The 24,202-nt window shown below is 37.8% G+C and overlaps 1 protein-coding gene across 1 annotated transcript in view; it reads left to right on the top strand.

Moving 5' to 3' along the window:
* Window positions 1–24,202, top strand: part of Exoc4 (exocyst complex component 4) — a 725,423-nt gene that overhangs the window by 85,896 nt on the left and 615,325 nt on the right. The window contains exons 6-7 of the mRNA XM_032906792.1: window positions 2,379–2,622; window positions 18,122–18,296. Coding sequence (XP_032762683.1) covers window positions 2,379–2,622; window positions 18,122–18,296 — 419 coding nt within the window. The remainder of the gene's footprint in view (window positions 1–2,378; window positions 2,623–18,121; window positions 18,297–24,202) is intronic.

Below are 24,202 nucleotides of genomic sequence, written 5' to 3'. Positions count from 1 at the left end.
TTCAATTTTCAAATCTTGCTTCTGTGTTGCTTTTTAATGAGATAGCTCTACAATCAGTGTGCATACAAGTAGCTGTATGCCATGTCATTGCAGGCCAGATTGTCTGAAACTACATTTACATCATCATTGGCCACCCTGGGTAGTATTGTGAAGTCTAGGTGGCACTTTGTATGTGTCCTGTTTGTGGCTCATAGGCGCACTTTTCACAAAGAGCATTTTGAGCAGGTAAATTTCCATTACTTTTCCTCTTGCCTGAAGCTCTTCTCATAGTTCAGCTCCATTTCCCCTATTCCGTCTGATTTGAGGTGGCTCCCTGCTGCTGAGAACTGTCGTAGCTTTGCTGTGGGATTGGATTTGCTAGATAGAGTATTTCTGTGGCCTGAGGTATCCTACTTCTTCATGTATAAAACAAAACCAGGAGCTGAAATGCATGTTTTTATAACATTACATTTGGAAGTATTGGTGATGTTTTAAAAACTTGTCTTCAGATTTTCATCCTTCAAGCTAAACCTTTGGGTTCTACTTGTAGTTTTATTAGTATTAAACAGTACACTTACTGAACACTGCATTATCAAACACACTGTTGTAAGGATTGTCCTATGCATATGTTTTCTGTACTCCTAGTGAGTCTCGTAAGACATCATGGATAAAACATATTGAGGATTTATTCATAAGAGTGAGCTTGTATAAGTAATTATATCTTACTTGCTACTAAAATACCTTTGGTTCATATTTAAGTGCATATTTTATGTTAAAATATAGACATTATTAAGATAATTTTTAGGCATAAAATATTAAAAAATATAGATCAGTAGTATTAAGTATATTTACAGAGTGTGGAGACAGTACCTTCATCCTTCTGTATAACTCTTTTTACCTTGTAAAACTCAAACTCAGTATCTATTAAAAAGTGATTACGCTCTCCTTGCCTGTGACAGTCTACCTTCTACTCTGTTTCTAGGAATTTGACCACTCTAAGTACCTCACTATAAGTGGAATCATTAAGTATTTGTCTTTTGTGAAAGTCTCATTTCACTTAGCATGATGTATTCTAGATGTATTTGTATTGCCATGTGTCGGGTTTTTGTCGTTTAAAGTGGAATGATATGTCATTGTTTATATAACTCACTATCTGTTCATGTGGCGAGCAACTGGGATGATTCTAAATTTGGTGACTGCAGACAATGCTGCCATTATAATAATGAATGCTGTGAATAAAGAAACTTTATGGGTATATAGATACGCAGTTGAGAAGTACTGTTTATAATAAATGCTGGTTTAGTTTGTGGCTTTCTTGTGTGTCTTTGTCTGGCTTGATAGCTAGGCCTTAACAGGCATTTGCAGGGATATCTAGGTTGTTATGGATGCTGGAACACAGACTCCAGTCCTCGTGATTGCTGAGCCCTCTCTCCCCTTCTACATGACGTTTATAATACAGGTTTTAGTAGGGACAAATATCTCACATCATCAGCTAATCCTTTTCCCCAACTACTCTCAGAGGTGAGAACTACTCATAGTTTGAGGCTATTTCCTCTTTTTTAAGACCAGATGGTTTGGGTAAAGGCTATAAAATAAAGATCTATAGGGATATTTGGCATATATAACTTACAAGAAGGTTTTTCTTGACTATTATAGATGTCTGTGAAAGATAATCACTACCCCGCTACATACTCTCTTTCTGTCTCACTCACTTTTATAGCAAGGTCTCAGTATGTATGCTAGGCTGTCTGGGATTTGCTGTCTAACCCAAGGTTACTTTTAAATTTCATCCCTATGTCTCAGTCCCTCAGTAGCTGGCATTACATGTTGTGGGTCACACATATGTTTAAAGACAAATATGATGGCTTTTTTGTTATTTAATACCTTGTCAATATCATTTTTTCTCTCAAACTCTTCTCATATATGTATGTTGTCATATACTTCTTTTCATTTGTTTTTGTTTGTTGTAGTCATGTACTTTTGCCTCTCTATATATTTATAACATCTTTTATTTTCACTGTTTATCACCTCTAACTAATGAGTAGAAAGTTGAGGCTTGGGTTTAAGACTTTAAAGTTCTCCTGAAATGCCATGTATTGTAATTTAGAGACAGCGTGTACCATGGACTTAATTTATCAACAGACTGGGTCTGAGTAGTCTGTATACATCTGGAGATTTACATCTTCCTATATAATTGCTTGTGCATTTTATTTCTTGACAAACCATTACCAATTGGTTTGAATTGGGGGCTGTTGCATATTACTTTGTAACTTAATTTAACATAAAATTTCTCCAATTCATTAACAGAATAATCAAAGCAATGATCTTCATTAGTCTACGCTGCTGCTGAATTAGTGTGGAAACTGGTTCTGATATTTAGGTGTTGTTTTCTTCTGCAGTGAGGGAGATGAACCTGCAGGACATCAAAGAGGACTTGGACTGTGATCCTGAGGAGAACAGCACTCTTTTCATGGGAATTCTTATTCAGGGGCTGGCCAGACTGAAGAAGATCCCTGAGACCGTTAAAGCCATTAAAGAGCGTTTGGAGCAGGAGCTAAAGCAGATTGTGAAGAGGTCAACCACCCAGGTGGCAGACAGTGCCTATCAGAGGGGAGAGAGCCTCACCGTGGACAACCAGCCAAGGTAGGTCTAGCCTGGGCTTGGTGTCTTTTTGCTGTACACTTCCCAGGTGGAGAGTAAATAGCTTATGTTCTGTTGGGATGTTTTCTGAGGATACTGTATTCTATACATACTCAGGCCAGGCATTGTCTTTCCTGCTTTCCATTGTTGAGAAGGTTTAGTGTCCATCTATACTGACAAGGAATGAGAGATACAAACCTGTTTGTAATTGAGACTGCTTATTATCACGTATGTTAATAAATCAATGGCAAATAAGAATCAAGCAATTGTTGAACATGGGTCAGGTTGTTGTTGAGATATTTATGGATATTGTTTCATTCAGCTTTTACTACTACTCTGTGAGCTAGTTCTGAGTGTCCACATCTTACAGTTAGAAGAGCTGAGACTCAGGGATGGTGGTTAGCCCAAGCTTATGCTTGCTGGCTGACTAGTTTTGGATTTGAGTACAAGACTACTTTGATTCTAAAGTCAGTGTTCTTTCCACTGTCCTGTGTTTTCCTCCTCATTGTGTGGCGATACATGTGAATGGAAAAATATCAGAAATTTATGCATTTCCTTAATAAATAGGATTTGAATTTCAAAGTTTTTAGTTCATTGGAGAACATGGCAATTCTGTTATAATCCTAAGTTGTGGCTATTATAACTGGGTATAACTGGGAGAACATGTTTGTCAGATAGGATTTTAGTGAAGAGTAGTCCAGGATTGTATGATAGCATTTGAAATTAGGACTTAGTTAAAAAAAAAATCAGATTGATTATAAAGTGATTTCTTTCACTCCTGCCTCCTTCATTTCTACCCTCGTCCCCCAACGCACACACCAGGCATGTAAGGCTGGAATGGTATGGGAGGAAAACATGAGTGAAAAGTTCAGGTTCATTGGAGAATAGAAGGCAAGCGGATGTGCTGGTGTGTAATTATAATCTCAGTGCTCAGAAGTCTAGGCAAGAAGATCTGGAGTTCATGGCCAGCCTAGGTTACACAGGGAGACACTGTTTCAAAGAAAAATAAGTCATATGAGGAAAAAAGTAATTTTCTCCTTTGTTCAAATGGATGTGCGTGGGAGATGGTAATGCATGAAGGGTGATACTTTTCTTAATGTGCTACTATGGAGATGCGACTGTTTTTGCTTGACATGCATACATTTTAAAGACAGACATTAAACAGAATTAAGGAAAAAGACTACTAACTCTGCCTAGACTTTTCTCAGATTTATTTTAATATTTTGGAAAAGCTGATACATTCTATTCATATTTTCTGAATTCTCTTTGTATATCTAAATAACACTGATACTGACTTAGAAACACTTTGAAAGTAATTCTCTTATGAAATTAATTTAAAAGTACTATAATTGGTAAAGGAAAAACAAAAAAATAAGAAAAAAAGAAAAAACCCCCCTCCAAGTACTGTCTTCCTGCCCGCCATTCTGGAATGCATCAGAGCAGATGGTTGAAGAGCGTGGGTTCTGTAGAGATCTGATAGTGTTGTAGCTCCTGGTACCTTGCAGGGCTGTCTGCTGCAGTGAGGGTAATGGCTATAATGCTTAGTAAGGATATAACACACATGCATCTGCATACCAGCACGTGTTTGTTATTGGTGCCTTCTTCAGTCCTCCTGTGTTTCATCACTCATGTGCTTCCGAGAAGCTAGCCAGTAAGTCAGGACTGAACTTGACTTTCCTGCTTTCTTAGCTTGGTGCCTGGATTTCTGCAAAGACCTTTTGGCTCTTTGCTAATGAATACTCGAAAATTCTGCTTTGCTATTTGCTGTGGTGTTGCAAGTGCCCAGATGAATAGACTGAACTTTCATAGGGAAATAACATTACTATAATATATACTGGAATAAAGCAAAGGGCACAGATCAATAACTTTCCTGCAGCTCTCATTATAGTTGCCCTAAAAACATTGTGTCTTTCATAGGATTTTGACCTCTTCCTCTTCTATTGCCTCAGCTGTTTCCAGAATTCACGAGCGTAGATTACATCAGTAGAAGCAGAAAGCTCCTTGCCTTAGGAAATTCTAAATAGGTTTTTGTGAGGAAGGAGTCAGCAGTAGAGGGTTTTTTTTCCTTCTCTTCTTTTTTTGTTTATTTTTCCTCCTCCTTTATGTATTTATTTGTTTACTTTTTTATTTAGTATTTTAAAGATTTTTCTTTTCTTTTTTCTTTTCCTTTTCTTTGGTTTAGTAGGCAGGGTACATGGGCTAGTAAGAAGCAAATGAATGGTTCATGTTTTGGCATTTGTTGTTTTCTTTTCCTCTATTCCATAATCCTATTTTATAAAAGCTAAAATCTACATTTCTTTTTGGCCCAAATTCTTTATTATGAAATAAAATATTATGGAGAAAACAGCAATTTGGGATAAACCATATTACTAGATCAGATACTAAATTTTGGGATAAACCATATTACTAAATTCTTGGGCCAGGAATCCAAGTGAATGACAGTTCTGAGCTGACCTCTGGTAGCTAGTTTCTGATAGTTATTAGGTGCCTTAAAACTCCTCAAGAATTAATTCTCTTGAGTTAACCACAGTCATTCAGAGATGAAATTAGCATTGTTGCTTCCAGGGGCTTGGAACTTTAAAAAGGATATTATTAAATTATTATTAAATTATTCCTTAAGGCATTCATGATTCTTATGTGTCTGAAAGTTCACCGAGATATTAGTGACATCTGTTTCAGAGGCAACATCATTGTTCTTTTATACCTTAAGACTGCTGTGGCGGTCCTTAAGCAAAACTCAGGCAAAATCTCCATCCATTCCTAACAGGCACGTTCTCTGGCCTAACCCTAATGAAATAACGTATTCTAAAACACTTTTTATGCAAATGCATCTCGGAAGCCAGGCATCAGTGTTTCTGCAGAAGTTTCTTTGTTCATCTCCATCTTGTTAAATACACAGTGGTTGTGATCCATTGCAGCCCCTTTCCATTTGTCTTATGCAAAGAGAGTTAATGTTGTGTGGTATTTTGCTGGAAATGGAGGTTGAATAAGGCTGTTGAATTCCATCTTGCTTTAATTTATATAAAACCAGAATCCTTCCTTCATCGACTTTAAACGAAACAAAACCACATTTTGGTGGCCACGTTTTTTAATTTTATATTTTTATTTCCTAAAATACCAGTTTTCTATTCATAGGAGAAATGCTTTATCTTTTTGGTTCTTTTAGTGTTTATAAGCTTCTTCACACTGTTTAGGAAAATGCTCAGTAGTTGTTAGGCTGCTGTTAATACCATGGCAAGCATCAACTCAAGGTGGTAAGTGCCTTGCTAACCTAGCACAGCCATCTGCTACCCATTGTCCCTCCCCACACGCCTGCAGAGGCAAGGCCTGTCTTCAACCTCAGATGCTCAGTGCAGCCTGCAGCCTGTAGCTTAGAACCGAGTTCTTCTTCACCTTTTGCTGTCTTATTGTTTATTTTCAGTAATCTAGCCAGTGAGATTTACATATCATTTTTGTGTCAAGGAAGCTAGAGGAAATTTTATAGTTCATAAATACCAAAAGTGAGAGGAAACATTGAAGGAAAAAATGTTCTTCTAGGTATTAAGTCTTGTTGTGAATAAGGAGATGAACCAGGGGAGGGTGGCGGTTGGAGTATGTAAGACACCTACTTTAGTAGGTGCATCTGGAGGCAAAAGCCCTGCTGTACTGGAAAACTGTGGGCCTAAAGGAGGACAGGATGAGGTGGAGCCATGGCTGTCAGGGAGGGCTCTATCCCTTTCTAAGGAGACCACTTTGCAGTCTTTGTAGACCTTTCTTTGTTTATTTTTGATTGTATCTAGAAAGAAGAGAGACCTACTTTGCCCCATTTATTCCCATAACTTTATATACTAGTAGAGTGCTCATTTGACTTAAAGTAAGTGTTGAATGAAAGAATGACTCCCACAGAGTGAATATCTGCTATGAACCAGACACTAAAGTGCCAAACAAGACACATGCCACTGTCCTCATGGGATTTAAAGGGGAAGAAGTGCCCCGCAAATCAGTATTCTGTTGAAAACTATAGTAAAAGGTTTAGCAGACAAGCAGAAGGTACTGTGCAAGCATATGCTTAGTATATGCTTAGGTCTCTATTAGGAAATAGCTTGTATCACTGTTTTTTGAGAGTAAAGTAAGGCAGTGTTTACTGTTTATGCTAGTTGTAGTTGTCAAGCTTGTTTATTTCATAGCACTAAGTTGGTTTTCTAGTCATACAGCTACCATGACGTCAACATCTCAGTGTGAGAAGAAGCACCAGACCCTTGCCTTGTTATTTCATGGTTACACTAGCCTGGTGGCTTATTCAATTTTGATGAGTACTGTCAAGTATACTTTCTTAGAGATGCACATTTTCGTGTTATGGGTAATGTTTTAGAGTTTCTGTGTTCCCCTTGCCTGTACATTATATCATAGATACTTTTGTATTTGCTAATCTGAGAGGTTAAAAACTCTAGTGTGGTTTGGGTTTGCTTTTCCTTGTCATGAGTGAGTACAGTTTTCATTGGTATAACAGTAACTTGTTGTGATGTCCTGATTATGTCTGGATGTAATGCTTCAGAGTAAGCTGAGTTGAGACAGTGAAGAAAACACAGCAGAGAAAGGATACTTCCTGCAGCAGGGGGCCTGGCCAACCGTTACTCAGTATTTGTTACTTCCAGCTTGTTGATGTTTTTCCCCCTGTGTGTATACAGAGGCTGCACAGATTACACACACCTACTAAGTGACTAGCAGATTTTAAACAGAGTAGATATTCTAGACCAGTGATCTTGCTACTTAGAAATGACACATGGACTTGAAATTCTTAAATTGTTTGTCAGATATTATATTTAATATTTTAGTATTGCAGTTGACAATGTGTAACTGATGTCACAGAAGGAAGCCACCAATAGGTGGGGACTGCTCTACTTACATGGTTCTGAAGGAGGGCCTCATACACTAAATCAGGTCCTGTGCAGTGTGCTGTATCAGAGTGCGGTTCACATCTTCAATGTCTGCCTACTCTGTGTCTGCCCTGTAACTGCTTGACAGGATTAATTCTGCCTGATGAATAATTCTAACACTGATCATAATCCACTTTATAGTTATAGTTCTTTTCAAGGTTAATATTTGTCCTGTTTCCCACCACTTCTCCCACCTCCCACCTCTCAGCTTGTGAAGGCTATAGGATTTTTAAAACTGTGTTGGGTTATTCTGATAAAGTTTGAAAATGTATATCTTAACAATATTTTTAAAGGCTGGAGTCTGGAACTCAGTAACAGTATCTACTGATATAAAAAGGTGTTTTAATAAAGTGATTTTATATATGAGGAAGTCAAAATGCTCATCCACAAAGGTTAACTTCATAGTACAGCTACAATATTTGTAGAAAGAGAAAGAAATGAAATATTTCTCATGATTTTCTTTAGACCTGCCAGTCATGTGTTTCCTTTTCAAATAATAGCATTTCCTTCCATCTCTTCTTTCGGTATTAGTTACTCTCCTCCTGAGTGTCTAAAATGCAAGACTTGGTAGTAATTGGTCATTTTATTTTACAGAAGTCATTTAAGAGCAGCTTTGAAGCAGGGTCAGGCATCTGTCCTTGTGAGTTCTTGTAGCCATTGCCAGGCACTGCATGCCGCACCTGGACATGCTTGGAATCAGGAAGGGCCTCGATGTGATTCAGATGAAGAGTTAATTCAAATCAAAGCAAGCGGGAAGCAAGTAAATTTAACTTCAGTGATTATGATTCCATTTGATTGAATCTGTACTTTTGATTACACGTATCAGTGAGAACATGCTTTAAATACACCCTGCTATTAAATATTGAAGGGTTTGAAGATGAACCAGGGAAGAGTGAAGAAACTCCACCATTCTTTAGCACGTATCACTCATAACTGTATTTTCCTTTTAAACAAACGAAATGAAATAATGGTGTTAAGTGTAGGACTTCTTGTTTGTGTTGACTAATTCATTGCCATGGATGATTCTAACTCTCTGTCTGTTTAGTGAGACTTAATTAAACGGATGGCTAGCAGCTCTATAACAGACGAAACGAATCAGTAATCTCAGCATCTTAACAGTTTCTTTGTAGATCTGGATATAGCTGTCTTTCAGGTTATACACTGTTCTTTGCTTATAGTCTCTAGAAAGGGGCATATAATCGAATCAGCTGAAGGTACTTCTCAATAATAAATTTCTTAAAACTTTGTTTTACATTTGGTAATTAATAACTAATTTGCTCTTTTTGTCTCTTACATATCTGGTTTAAATTAGAGATTGGGCCAATTAAATTAATAATGTTTGTAATCTCTTTCATGGATTGGTGCAACTATTTCAATGTCACCTTCATGCTCCATCAAGGTCACTTCACAGACAGACAGACAGACAGACAGACACTGTTATCAAGTGAGAAATCTCTTGTTAGAAATCTCATGTGTAGAAGCAATGCCAAGTGTGATCAAAGCCCCTTCATTTATGGTCCCCTCTAGCTCTTAGATTGCACCTTGTTATGGTTTAGTGAGCTTGGAAGATGGGATTAACTTTGTGTTTATGGTTTGGGATCATACCCAATACTTCTGACAAATAAATAACTATGATAAAGTGGCAAAGGACATCGTATCTTACTAGCAAGTGGGAGTGAGTAATCTGGAATGTGGGTACAGAGCCATGGGACTCTGTACATGTGCAGTAATGTTTGCAAAGCAGGCTGTCCTCTGCTCTCAGATAAGTCTCACAGCTGTCTTCATTATAGGAGGGGCATTATTAATAATCCCAGATTTGTCCAAGGAACTGTAGAATCTGAAATAGTTCTGAAATAAGTGCAGAAAGCTTGCTGGCGGTGGATTTAATATTAGAAGTGGCCTTTTTCACCATGTATTTGCTACTGGGTTATTTATATACACCTGTTTCTACCTCCTTTCCTGGACTTGAGTTTGGTTTTCCTCTGAATGAGGAAGAGTTTTTCATGACTTACTCATTCCCTTGCTGCATGCCCCCTGCATTGTGATCCATTGTAGGCCTCTAAGAGATTACTGGACTGGTTCAGAGGTGGATCCTGATTAGTTCACTTGAGACTCAAACCCACTTACCTCAAAAAAATCCTCAAGTGGCTTAGTACATTTGTAATAAGAGTCACACACAACTAAGTACCAAAAACCCTGAAACCGTAAGGTATGTTATCACATAGGAGTAGGTTTATGGGTAATTGGTTTTAATGTTCTTCTGTGATGAAATACTGTTTTTAGAAGAGGAAAAATGCCTTTAAGAGAGTGGTATTGATATTTTAATTCAAAAAGAAGAAGGCTTCAATTTGTTTTTTAATTTTGGTTACTAACTTGCCACACATCGGAACTAGAACTTCATTCAAGGTCATCTCTCCTGAATTCAAAGCCTGAGTTGACAGAGAGAAGGATGCAGGGAAGAACTGACCAGAGTCAGGGCCGTTCATTGCTACTGTTCATTCACTGTGGGTCTGTAACAGCTGCTCCTTTCATAGTGCATATGGAGAGCTGGTTAGCATTCGTCAAATAGTATTTTGTACATGATGTGATAATTGCTAAGAAGCGTCTCTGTCTTCTAAAGTAGTGTTTAGGTAACTTTGAAGAGTAAATGGAGACTATGTCTTGTTTAAAATGAAAGATACTGCTAGGTCATCAGAAAGTGTTTAACATTAAGAAAATGTTTCTGAGAGATACAGGCCAGCAAAGATAAGACCATCTTGATATGATACAGTTGATGACTGATTAGTTTTAGTGTTCATATAAAATATTAACTCTGAGTCTAGAGCATAATGGTAGGGAGATAAATATCTGTGGTTATTGCCTTTGTTTGTCAGTGGGAAAATGCAGAGCTCTGATATTTAAGATTTCAGCAAATAAATAGTAGGGCAGAACTAGTTTTCTGCATTGAATGTCTACTTGATGACCACATACGGCAGCTTCTTGGCTGTCAACCTAGGTTTTCTAGCCAAATGCCTAATCCAAGGTTCCCAAGATGCTAAATTTAGATTCAGATAGCCTTATCTCACCATAAATACTGAACATTATTTGCAACTTGACGGAGTGTCTTTGTGCCTTGGGTTCTTGTGGTCTAGAGCAAGCGACTGTTCTCCGATAGTTTCTTTTTTAGCCCTCTGCCTTTTTGCACAGTGGCACTTGAGGATAGGAGCCACCAGGATCCCTCAGGTAGGAAGTTAGGAGGGACATTGGGAGAGTGAATATTTTGCTTACAAGTAGAAGGCTGTTTTTAAAACCTGTCTGGATATATGGTAATTGGATATATGTATCTTTCAGCTTACAGAACTGTCCTTCCTTGTGGTCTTGTGTTTTGGTTGATAAAGTTAAATTTCTTGGGAATATAGTTTTGTATGGAAAAATTCATTATGGGCTTCTTAAATTAGGAGGCTGTAACACAGAACACATATTTTTATGCTACTTATTGTCTGTATTGTTCCTCCTCTCACTCCTGTTCTGGAGATTTCATTTTCATTCCTTCACTCAGTAGTATCCCTTTCCAGCTGCTGGGTATGACAGCTACCAGTGTGCCGCACAGAGCAGCTCTACATTCACCGAGTTAACAGTCTGCAAGAGAAGAGGGGGTTGGAGGTCTGTTCTCATCATTCTGAGGTGACCGAGTTTAAGAAGGTAGCAGGGTAGTAGTGACAGTGGAGTGAACAGACTTTCTTCTAGGAGAATAGTAAGGGTTAGAAATCGAGGGGTTCGGTGGATACTTAGATCTGAGGGAGAAGAAGAGCTGAGGGTTGTTTCTCAGGGCAAGTGTGGGTTCTGATGTGCCATGGAGAAGTAGGTTTGACGGAGGATCCGATGAGTTCCATTCAGGTCATGTTAAATCCTAGGTATTTTACCCATTCAGTCCTTGCACATGATATTGAAGTCACTGTGATGTGTACACTTACTGAGAGAGACCTGAGGAGGGAGGTGAGTTGATGTATGCAATGGAGGAAGCGTCTGAGATGGAGCCATGGGCTTGGTCTTAGTGCCATCTTCCTTGAAACTCCTGCACCATGAGAGTGAAGTGGTGGGAGAAGAGAATGCTCAAGTTGAAGCACAAGAGAAGAAAGATGAGGCAGAGGTCCAAGTAAACCAGCTTGTGCACCCACGAAGCCTGCGGGAGCAGAAGTAAGGGATGCTGAAGGCCAGGACACCGGAACAAGTTGTTGGACTGTATGCTGCTGTCAGTAATAAGTCTCAGTGGACCTGGAACGTCATCTTTGCTGAGATCACCTGGGAAACTGAATGCCTTTCTTACAACCAAAACAGTTCTGCTGCCCTCTGCTCTGGACCTTTGGCATTCTGGACTAGTTCTGTTCTCTCTTTTGGCCAAGTATAACTCATGGCCTTTTGCTGTCAGCTGAATAGAAAAAAAGAGATCGAGCTATGGGAAGGAAAGCAGCAGCCTCGGAATGTGGGAGCAGTGGGAGACAATTACAAGGAGAGTAGAAGCCATAGAAGCAGCTGCTGCAGCTCCTTGAGAAGAGTGTCTCATTGTACAGAGCGAACGGATTCCTGTTGCTATAGCAAGAGGTGTTTTAGTAGCTGACCAACAGGGACGTCCTGCGTGTGGCAGGGAGGCAGGGGTAGTTGCAGATAGTCCTGGCACTTTTGCAAGCTGTGGTTCCCTCGAGTCGTAGTCCAAATATCTCTCTAACCAGTACTGCTAAATTGTTTCCTACTTTCCCTTAGAAAGAAGCACCAGGATAAATAATTTCCTTTGTCTGGCTTTAAACCACTCATTTACAGAGTGGAGCTCAGAGGATGAAATGGGAAACTCCAAACAGAGCCCTGAATGCAGTTCTTAGCACATTGTGAGTAGTAGGGTAGAGCTCATCAATGTCCTTCCTGGTCAGCGTCGTCATTGTTACCACAGTTGTCATCTGTTCGTCAGCACCAATATCATTCTGACTTTCTCAAAGTTCTCACACATCTGGACAAGTTTGCTTGCAAACCAAGGAAAGATCCCAAATTGCCATCTCGATTCTTAGACTTTTGATAATATTCCAATCCTACATTATTCATTCTTTCCCTTATGATTTCAGATGCCACAAAATTTGACCATTTTCTCCTGGTTCTTCCAAAGAACCTGGACTCCCTCCCTCCCTCCCTCCCTCCCTCGAGGCTCCTAATCAGGTAGGGATCCATGGCATGGCTTTAAAGACTCTCTCTCTCTCTCTCTCTCTCTCTCTGTGTGTGTGTGTGTGTGTGTGTGTGTGTATAAATTCTGGATTCCTCATGTGAAAGAATAGATGCAATAGTCGTCTTTCCAAATCAGGTTTCTTTCACTTAATGTTTTCATTAATTTTTCTATAAATTGAATAATTTCATTTTTTATGGTTGAATAAAGAATCATTGTAGGTGCTGATGCTTTAATTGAGTGGGTTAGAAAAGCCCAGTAACCTGTGTTTTATCCCCAGAACTTACACAAAGCTGGTAGGAGAGAACTATCTTTATAAAGTTGTCTGTTTTGTACACATACGCCATGGCGTGATCATGACTCATGTTCCGTGTGCTCCCCCCCATGTGTGTATGTGCACGCGCGCACACACACACACACACACACACACACACACACACACACACACGCACTCAACAGTTTAAAACCTTTCATTGTGTATATATACCACATTTTCTTTGTCTTCTCAATTGTTGATGGGCATGTATAACTTAGCTCTTGTGAATAGTGTCACAAGAAAGGTGACTACACAAATACGCTTTGTCCCTTCCATTATACTCTAACTGTGGTCCAGCTGGATCACATGGTTGCTAGTATCTATTTTTCTTTTTTTTGAGAAACGTCCATAATAGAAACATTTTATTTCTTTTGTACTATTTATGAAAGAAGGATAAAAAGTCCAAATGAGTCAAAAGAAAAAGTTAATTTTTTTCTCCACAGTCAGCATTCAGAGGGATAAGTTTTCAGTATAGTTTGGTTTTGAATTACTAGATTCTATCCATTTTTTATTGTTCTATGTATTTTCTACCACAGTAGAACTGTAGACACCCTGAATCTATTTTGCTCAAGACATAGCTGCTGCTGTTAGAGTTTAAGCTATTTTGGAATGTAATTCATATACCTTACATTTCACTTCTTGAATGAATGCAGTAATTAATTTTGATTAAACTAAGAAATACCTAGACAGTTAGTAAACTATCTTCTTGATATACTGGCATTAAAATTCAAGAGTTCTGACCTGAACAATGGATTAATCTCTTGATGAATTCATAATATGATGGCATTGTTGGAGGTGATGCAGCCAGAAACCAGAGCCCAGCTGGAGGCTGCAGGTCCCTAAATGCATGCCTTTAGGTTGTATTTTGTCTGAGGGCCTTTCCCCTTCCAAGTTCTGCCTAAGCTCATGGGTCCATACAAGCATTAGGTGAACCCTGTGAAACTGTGAGTCAAAATGAATCAACACTTAATGCCTAAGAATAGGCGTTCTGTCAGTGATTAGTTACATGTTTTTACTGTGACGACACTGGGTCGTTTCAGCTGTCAATCTGTCACTCTATGAGTTAATGTCTTCCTGCTCTAAGAACCACTAGTGTGTCTATGACATCTTCTGTCCTTGAGCTGTTCATATGAATAGGCGGTCATCGTTGACTTTTCTTACCAGAATATTTTCAGTTTGTTTTTGCTGTCCCATAGACTGTTCTGATTCTTGTGTACTATCTAGTATGTGCACTTTGTACCATGTTTACATTTATTAGTAAACACACATTGGGTTATTTTGCTCTTCACTTGTCACTAATGGTACTGTGAACATTTGTTTTCAAGCTTTTGTGTGCCTGTGTTTTCTGATCAATTACTTCTGTATTCTAAATATGGAGTCTCTGGTCCATGTGACATCTCTGATTTATTGTTTTGAGAAAAATTGAGAGCTCATTTTATGGAGGAAGTGCCAGTTTACAATCTGAGGAAATTTGTATGACAGTTGCAACACTTTCTGTTGTATTTTTTATTGTTTTATTCTGGTAGATGAAAATGTTTTCTCATTTTGATTTTGATTTCATTTCACTTATCATTAATGATATTACACGTTGTGTTGCTCAGTGGCTATTAATATATATTTTCACAACAACAACATTCATTTAAATTTTCACTATTTAAAATTACAGTGACACTGGCACACTGGAGTTTTTTTTTTTTTTAATAGATAGTCTAGGTACAAGTCCTCTATTAAGCTATGGTTGATAGTTTTTATTTCTCATTTTTTTTTGTAGCAAGTTTTCTCATTCTTGGTGATATCAAAAGTAAGTTTTTCTCTTGTAGCTGTGTTACTATTTATGATTGTATCCTTGTACAGCAGAGCTGAGCTTTCCTCCCTCGGATGGATTCTAGTTGTCACAAGTCTGGCCCATCCTTCTAGCTAGTATGCACTTTCCTCTCTCCTTTGCAGCTGTGATGGCTGTACTGTGTGGCTGGCCTGCCTTGTCACTGAACCTACACAAGTGGGTGAAGCTGCCCTGTTTCAGGTTTCATTTTATCATGGTTGCCATTTCCTCAGTGTAAACAGAGACTCTGACTCGCATCTCCCACCTCATTTCTGCACTGGGTCTTTTCTAAGGGAGACCTGCACATGCTCATTATGCTCTTCTGGTACCTGGCAGATAGGGTGCACAGCAATGGAGGGCAATGGTCATAGAGCCAACCATTTTACCGCCTCCCTTTCCATGTTTCTGTTGGAACTTCAAGCTCCTGGACCATAGTGTTCTCTAGACTTCTGAATGTCATCAGTTGATGTGTTTTCAAGCAATGCTAAGAACAGTATGGCCATTAAAGTTTCATTTGTCAGAAAGGACATTTGGTTATATAACTACCATTATGTCGAACAATAACAGAAATATTACAACCCTGAGAGCTCATATCAAGAGCGTTAACAAAAGTTAGTGAAAGTCAATACATTGCTTTCATGTTCCTTGTTTACATATTGTTTACAGGCTTATACTTTGGAGCCATGGTCTAGTGTACTTACCAGTAATTTTAAGTAGAAACGTAGGTTGCCCTACTATTTACTGTGTACGATTTCAGTTACAAGCTTACACCAGTTTTTTCTTAACACTGTTAGCTGTTATGCTTAGTAGCCACCTTTTCTCTGCTGGTGTATGGCTCTCTAAAACAAAAATGTGCCATATGTGGGTATAAATCTGCGCTATCATTGAGAAGATAAAGTTTTCTTTCAAAAGGTACGATGGCTTCTGTTTACCCACTCAATGTGTTATTTCTAGATTATGCAAGCCTACAGCAGGCTGGGAGCACTACATAAATTCTATTGATTCTCTCTCATTGAAATTGCAATGTCAAATAGATATTAGAGTTTTATCATAGGATAGTTATGGGCTGTCACATTGGCACATTAATTAAAACAATTGGGCAATAAAGAAGACATAGGAATAGATAACATGCCGTGCGTTTTTGTGAGATTATAGTTGTTGCCTCCACTTGCGGCAATAAAGTCTTGTTAATTGACACCACGGTAAAGCACCTTTGTGTTGCTGTTCTACTTTGCAAGTTGGCTTATCAGAGTGTTCAGAATCTGGGAACATAGACACATAGAGTGAAGCTTACATTCCAAGGTTTTTAATCTTCATTCATGATACAGTCATTAAATTTATTCAGCAAATATCTCCTAACCATCTCTAAGTCTTGATGAGTATAGCAATGTATGATGTAGAATGCGATTGAGATAGCAATGGAGAGGGGAGGCAGAATACCTGCATAAAGATAAGTGTGACTCATATTTCTTAAGGTCCATATGTAAACCACCTGTGGTACGTTCCTTAAAACTAGGTTGAACTTCCGCCAAAATGGGCAGAGAAGGGAGAGACCTCCTCCATCAGATAGGCACGGCTCTCGGTCCTGGGATGGGGACACCCACCCATCTCAACGTTTTTAACCCAGAAATGTTCCTGACCAAAGGAAGAACAGGGACAAAAAAAAAAAAAAAAAAAAAAAAAATGGAACAGAGAATGAAGGAAGGGGCAGCCAGGGACTGCCCCACCCGGGGATCCATCATGTCTGTAGACACCAAACCCAACACTGTTGCTGTGGTCAAGAAGTGCTTGCTGACAGGAAGCTAGTGTGGTGGTTCCTGAGGAAGTCCAGTCAGCAACTGACCAATGCAGATGTGCATGCTTGGAACCAACCATCAGACTGAGCTCAGGGAACCTGGTGGGGAGCTAGCGCAAGGTCTGGAGGAGTGGAGGGGATTTGCAACCCTATTGAAAGAACAGCCTGACCACCCAGTTCTCCCAGAGTCTAGACCACCAACCAAGGTGTGTACCTGGAGGAATCCATGGCTCCAGATACATATGTAGCAGAGGATAGCCTTGACTGACAGCAACAGGAGGGAAGGCCCTTGGTCCCAGGGAGGCTCAATACCCCAATGCAGGGGTATGCTGGAGTTGTGGGGTGGGAGAGTGTGGTTATATGGGGGAGCACTCTCATATAGGCAAAGGGTAGGTGGAAGAGTGGATGTGGGATGGGGGCTGGTGGAGGGAGTAATCAGGAAGTGGGATATCATTTGAGATGTAAACGAATGGAATGATTAACTTAAAAAATAGCTGTAGAAAAATAATTAAAAAAAGAATTTAAAAAGAATTAAAAAAAAAGAAGATCCCCAAAGACAGACAGACAGACAGACAGACATACACACACACACACACACAAAGCCTAGGTTAAACTGCTCTCCAAGTTTAGGGGAGGAAGTGACACTATGCCTAAATGATCGATAAAGCTATAAAGCTCAATGGTAGAGGAATTACTTTGTATCCATGACAGAAATCTCTGTCCTTTTTTCTTAAATACACATCTGTATTCTAGAATGATAGTGAGAGGTAGGTGGCTAAATGCACTGGCTTGGAAATCAACTATTGTTCTCAGACCAGCTGCTTGGCAACCTCATTTTACGTCCTTGAGTGTATAGAATCAATATAATAATATGTGTCCAGCATATCTCACTATGATAAATGAGATAATGCGAATGCCTAAGCTGCTCCCTGTAGTGAAAGTCAGATTGCTTAGCAGGTGTCTCTTCCCCCCCTACACCGTAGGCTATGCATTTGAATGATAGCAAAGCACAGCTTCCCATGACTAACAGGATTAGTGTCTTTACCAAAGTGCTCCATTTACTGCTACTGAATATCATATTCTGTGTGGCATCTGAACTGCTGTCTAAAAAATTTGTCAGAATTCATTGGAGACCACCTATATGAAAAGAGAATAGTTGTGATTCTATATTCTCAAATATGTTAAAAAGAGCTGTGTTTATTAGGCTGCTGGTTTAGGGACTTAACAATGGGTTTATAAACTCTTAAGTCATCATCATTTAGTGACAGATACATTTAGAAGATTGCTTAGATCATGCAGCTGTTCCAAACCAAATCTGTTAGAATGTGAAATTTTACTGTTTACCTTGTGATGTGCTTCTCACTAGAGCTGATAATTTTTTTCTTTAAGTCCAGTGTAAACCATTTCTCTGTGATTGTATGGATTTATGTAAGTGTTATTTTTTTGGTGTTTTGTTTTTCCACAGGTTACTTCTAGAACTGCTGGAACTGTTGTTTGATAAGTTTAATGCTGTAGCCAGTGCACATTCTATAGTCCTGGGGTACCTTCAGGACTCTGTGGGGACCCAGCCAACACAGCAGGAAGAGATCAAATTATACGATATGGCAGATGTGTGGGTGAAGATCCAGGATGTGCTGCAGGTAAGGCCTTTGTACAGAGACTGTCATCTTGATTGGGGACAACAGTGTAGAGCAATAGAAAACAGATACCTCAATTATTACCCTAGGAAGCACAAATTGGATAAGGAAGTAATGCTTTCAGTGACTGAGGATGGTGTAATTTCTACCATCTTTTAAAGGACTTCTAATGAACTTTTGTTATTATTATTGTTATTATTTTGCAGGGGAGGGTCAGACTATTAAGAATAAGAGCTGATTCTCAATATGTAGCACCCAAAGATGTACCTATGAGGATTTCTATTCATTTGTTTTTTACTTCATTGAAATTTGTCATATGATTAGCTAATAAGAAACTTGGATGGTTAATATAGGAAGATTATGAGTTTAGCCCATTCTGGGATTTCCAGAGAGTTAATTGCTGGCCATGTCTATGAAACTAGACCCTGTTTTAAAAGAAAGAGAACAAGTGTATGTGGGAGATATATAATAAATATTAAAATGTTTTAAAGCTATTTTATGAACATGGTTGATCTTAATTTTACTATTTTCTTACAACCACCTTTTCAGGGATTGGGTTAAATGATAGGTCAGGAGCTTATTCTGAGAGATGAAAATAAATCAGTGGTTAGAAGTGTATCACTTTCATTTGTTGAAGATCAAAGAAATTATAATCTGTTTGATATGATTCTGCTGACATGGCATTTAGAAATTGCATTACATTTTTCTCTCTTCCAGCAAAATATATTTGATTTGGCCAGATGAAAATTAGTCATGCAATTAAAAGTTAGCCAAAATAAGTTTGACATAGCTAAATAGAAATGGTAATATCTACTTAGTATTAAAAAAGGTAAGTACATGTAGAGAATTGAAAAATGTGACTATGTTGCAATGAAATCACTTGCACAGAAAATAGGAATGTTTGCAGTGATAAATAAATCATGAATGCAAATCATAGTCATTTTTGAGAATATATGCATCCTCCTGGTAGATTGAATAAGATTGATTCTTAGTAACTCATTTTCTAGACTTATTTTGGGAGTGAGGGGATGTGCACTTGCTCTGTTTAGATGGATGAAATCTACGTTTTTAGATCCTTTTTACTTATATGTCAATTACTATGTATCTGTAACAAGTGCTTGAGAAATGTTTGTGTACTGGTGTAAATATCCTTATGGGTTGGACCTGGTTATTTAACACTTTCCATACTGGTTTGCTTATAGAAATGTTTGCCACCTAGAAATGGGATGTATTTTTCATGTTATTAACATGTTAAATAGTTTCAAATGTTGGTAGCACTTTGAACCTATAGTTCTGGCCATGTTGAAATTACCTTTTGTGCTAAGCAACTATAAAACGGAATAGAATCAGGATAAATAGCAGAAAGCAGAGAGCAAATGAGGTTAGTTCCAGGTTTTTTCTTGCTTCCTCTTTTCAAGCTATTACCATAGAGAAATGAAGTCCAACAGATTATCTTAGCAGAGGAATCAGGGATCACAGTGCAGGGATGTAGAGGCTTCTGAAATTTGTTAAGTGTAGAGGAGGAAGTTGAATGCAAACAGATACCTAGAAAAGTAGTGCAGAGTTACTTGAGCCCTTGCTTAAATATGTTGTACAAGCATTAGCAGGAAATAACCACCGTGGTGATGATGGCTGACTGGAGATTCTGCAAGGAGATGCAAATGCTTGGGAATGCAGAGAGAACATGCCGATGTACCCTGTGGTTTCAGATGTGACTTTATGTCTTGGGAGCATAGCCCTTTTAATCACAGAGCAAAGGTTAATTCATACAATACACCCCCAAAGTCTCTCCTGAATTGAGCTGATCCCCATATGAAGTAATTGACTAACATCTAAACTCTCTCTAAACTAACACAAAAGAATCAGATTCCCAACAATGATGCATATGCACAATGTATAGCATGCAGTTATAAAACCGTGCAAAGTCTGAATGCATGACTCATATGCAGGATTAAAAATGGACAAAAATTGTATGTGCAATGACGACATCACTAGTTGGAGTAAATGGTGAATTTTATACTCTAGAACCTGATCATAGATCACTGTAACCTATCCAAACCAAAGAACAGAGTGACAACAGACCCAAGCCTAAAATGAGTAAAGCCACTAGTTTCCTTGATATAGTTTCTTTCAGTCTAATAGTTATATGATTGCAGTGGTAGAGGGAGAAGATTAGGCCATAAAATTGTCAGAAGAAATAATGGCCAAAATTGTTGAAAATATAGATACATATTTCAAGAAGTCAACCAATTGTGGGCAAGATTAACACAAATAAAATTAACACTAGATATGTTATTAGTTTGCTGAAAACCACAGGTCAAAACTGTTAAAAATAGACTAAGGAATAAAAAGGACATGCCATCTATAGAGGGGAACATGATAAAAATGATCACTGGCTTGCTTTGCATCAGTATCAGCATAAGCCAGAAATCAATGAATGTCATCTTGAAGGTGCCAGGGGTAAAATTGTTAATCTAAAATATTGTATCAATTGAAAGTATGCGGTAAAGGTAAAACAGACATTTTCAAATGAATTAAAGCCAAAAGTATTTAGACCTGCTCTTAAAAAATGTAGAAAGTTTTTTAAGCTGAAGGACAGAGGTACCATATGGTAATTACAGGAAAAAACATGTGGATAACAGTGAAATATCATTTTGCTTATTTATTGACTTTTTATCTTTTGATGAGGTTTCTTTGTTTATGTTTAATGGAATGATAATAACCATATATGATAATTTTTGTATATGGAATAATTTCAGAAACATTTTTCTGGTAAACAAATCTGTGTTGGTAGAAGTTTCTTACAGCATATGTGAAGATATATAATGTTTAGAATAAACAATGATAAGTTCACAATGCATAATTTAATTACTAGTGCAGTAAAACAGTAGAATGAATATATAGCTAAAAAACTTTCCAGAGGAGTTAAAATTGTTCACTGACAAATTGATTACTCACAAAAGGAAGAAAATTGATTAATCAGAAAAGGAAGAAAACAGAACAAAGGAGAAAGAAAATATAAAGAACAAAGCCAAGATGATATGGCTAGGATACAGATTAAAAGGTTTATATTAAGTATATAATTATATTAAATATAAATGACTAAACACCTCATTTAAATGGCAGAGATCATATTGGGTTAAAGTTGAACAAGAACAAGAGCCAGGCATGCAGTCTTAATCGATGTGTTTTATTTTATTACTTTTTGAACTTTTAAGTAATTTTTCTCCTAAGGGAAGTTTAAGAACAATAAAAGAGTACCCATTTGCCTCTTCTTTGAAGTTTTCATTTTGCTAACATTGTTTTACTTTATATAGTTGTCTTCATGTGCAACACACACATACACACACACACACAAAACACAAACACACTTCTTTGAAAAACTTACAGTAATTTATGTAATCTGTTACATATATCATAGTTTTATAATATAACCCAATAGTATAGATAATGTGGCTTTTTATTTTTATTTATATCAGTTGTTCAGTATAGAACATTTAAATATGAAATTGCCATACGTGCAAATACAGCAATTCATCTGCTCCTGCAATAGATGGGTTCCGTCTTTGCACAACTTAAATTAATATTTCCAAGTTTCCATCAACAATCAAATGTTCTTAATTCTGTCATGATGAAGAGCTGATTAAAATTATGAGCAGTGCAAAAAAGCTATCCTGTCTTCCTTTATTTACGGTAGCTTTATCAAATATGTGTAGTTCTACAACTTTAAAAACAAAACCTATATTAAATTGATGATAATAATGGATCAACAAATTCAATTAGGCATTAATGTAGGAATGTATTAATTGTTACAATAGGCATTTCTGGGTTATTAAGTGACTTATTCCTTCCAAAGTTTAAAATGGAGATATGGACTTTGTATTTTCACATCATAAAGTTTAGCAGCTTTAATGGAATGCAATTGATATACCACAAAATTTACTCATTTAAAGTATAGGTTTTATTGTTTCTTAGTCTGTTGGCTAAGGTTATCTATTAAGAATAGTTTTTGCAATATATTTATGAAATTGTACAACCATAGTTACAGTCTAATTTTGAAATGTCATTACTCCAAAAGGAAATATTGAATCTACGAAGTTTCTTCACATTTTCCACTCTAACATAGGCACAGTCCCTGTCTAGGAAATGTCTCTCTCTCTGGCAGGTTTAGGACAAGGATGAGGTTTCTTTTAGTTTCAATGTAGAGCTTTATCCATAGGACCAATTTAGTTTTCATATGCTTCTTGGAAGAATGGTCTTTCAGTGAAAAATTACTGTTGAAGCATGAAATAATTTAAAATAGCAGACATCTGCATTTAAGCATGAATGAAAGTAAGATAACATGATGAGTGGAGTTATACATGCTTGGAGTTTAATTTCTAGTTTTTTTTTTGGTATGGAAAATGTTGCTAAAAATTTAAAGAATTTTGAAACATTAAAACTTGGAGGAGGAGGAGGCAGAAGAAGGGAGAGGAGGAGGAGGAGCAGGAGGAGGAGGAAGAGGGGAGAGGAGGAGATGATTAAGAGTCTTAGCTTTTAAATAAGTCTGCTGGAACCTGGGTTTCCCCTGCAGGCAGAGCCCATCTTAGCCCACCATTTGCCTCAGCATGTCTGTGTCTGGAGACAGACAACGAGAAGACAAGGCCATAGCTAGCACAGTAACAAGGTGTCAGCCCCATGACCACACACCGTTGCCCTCCTTTTTTCGGCTTTGCACTCTTTTGAAACTGTGATAATAGAAATACATGTTTTTACCCCTCTGAGCTGCAGAACTCTCCTTCCGAAATGTCATCCACTTGGTGATATGCCTGTCATACCCATGGCTGCACATTTTCAATTGTGTAAGCCTGGGGTTCACTAACAACACAAGATACTCATTTCTTACCAAATTCTGCATAACATAGAAAAGAAGAGGGTCACTCTAAGTGATCTCATCTTCTTAGCTATGTGATTCTGAAAAGATGTAATTTCTTAATACCTGGTTTCAAAACAAAGCTGTCTGTTTTACCATTGTATAATCCTCTGGTAAAACAGGAACTTAGTAGTATCTGAGGCAGGATCTGAGGACAATTGTTTTAGAACAAGCCATTGCTTTTCTAGTGTCTTGATGTTATTTTTTAGAGAATGTAAAATCATTTTACTTTGGTAACTGCTGCATTAATGTTTAAATAGTGATAAAATTAACCTCATGGAGAGAGAGCTTGGAGTTTGCTGTCAGGGAAGAAAATCTGTGAAATTATTGCTACTGATCATGACCTAGAGGGGATTTTCAAGGAGACATACTGTTTCTATTTTCAATCTAGGACTGGAACTGGGTTATTCTTAGGTTTTGTTGCATTTAATATTTTAGCTAAGTGAGGATTCCCATCCTTAAAGTGAGGATAGCCTTTCAAAGTATTTCAGCCACATAACTTAGGAGTAAATTATTCAGAAATAGTGTTTTCTCATTTCCCAGACTTGAAAGTTTTAGCTCACTGCTATTTTAGATAGTTTGGTGAAGCTGTCTGTTAGAGACTGCTTCTCCAGAATGGTTTTTCTTTTTAAAAGTTTTGCTCTGTTTTGCTGTGAGTTGAATGGCATATAATTCAGTTAACATTTGAGAGACAGTTCACAAACTTTACTCTAAATTGCAGCCCATTTGAATAGCACCTGTTTACCACTAATCCTTATAGCAGAAGGATGGGCAGCCAAGGAGATAGCTTAGGGCCTTGTACAGATGTCACAGATACCAAGGAAAGTTCTAGGGTATTCAATGCTCAATGAAACCTGGGGTAAATGGAGACAGTTTATACTGAGCCATACTTTAGAAAATAGAGACTTGGTAGGGGACACTTGAATTTGGTAGATTTGGTTGTAAGTTTGTTCTTGAATTTCTAGATACCAATAAAGACCTACCTTGACCCTATTAT

This window comes from Rattus rattus, chromosome 6 (genome assembly GCF_011064425.1).
Source record: "Rattus rattus isolate New Zealand chromosome 6, Rrattus_CSIRO_v1, whole genome shotgun sequence".
In the NCBI taxonomy this organism is placed as follows: domain Eukaryota; kingdom Metazoa; phylum Chordata; class Mammalia; order Rodentia; family Muridae; genus Rattus; species Rattus rattus.
This window is presented reverse-complemented; position numbering and strand designations above follow the sequence as displayed.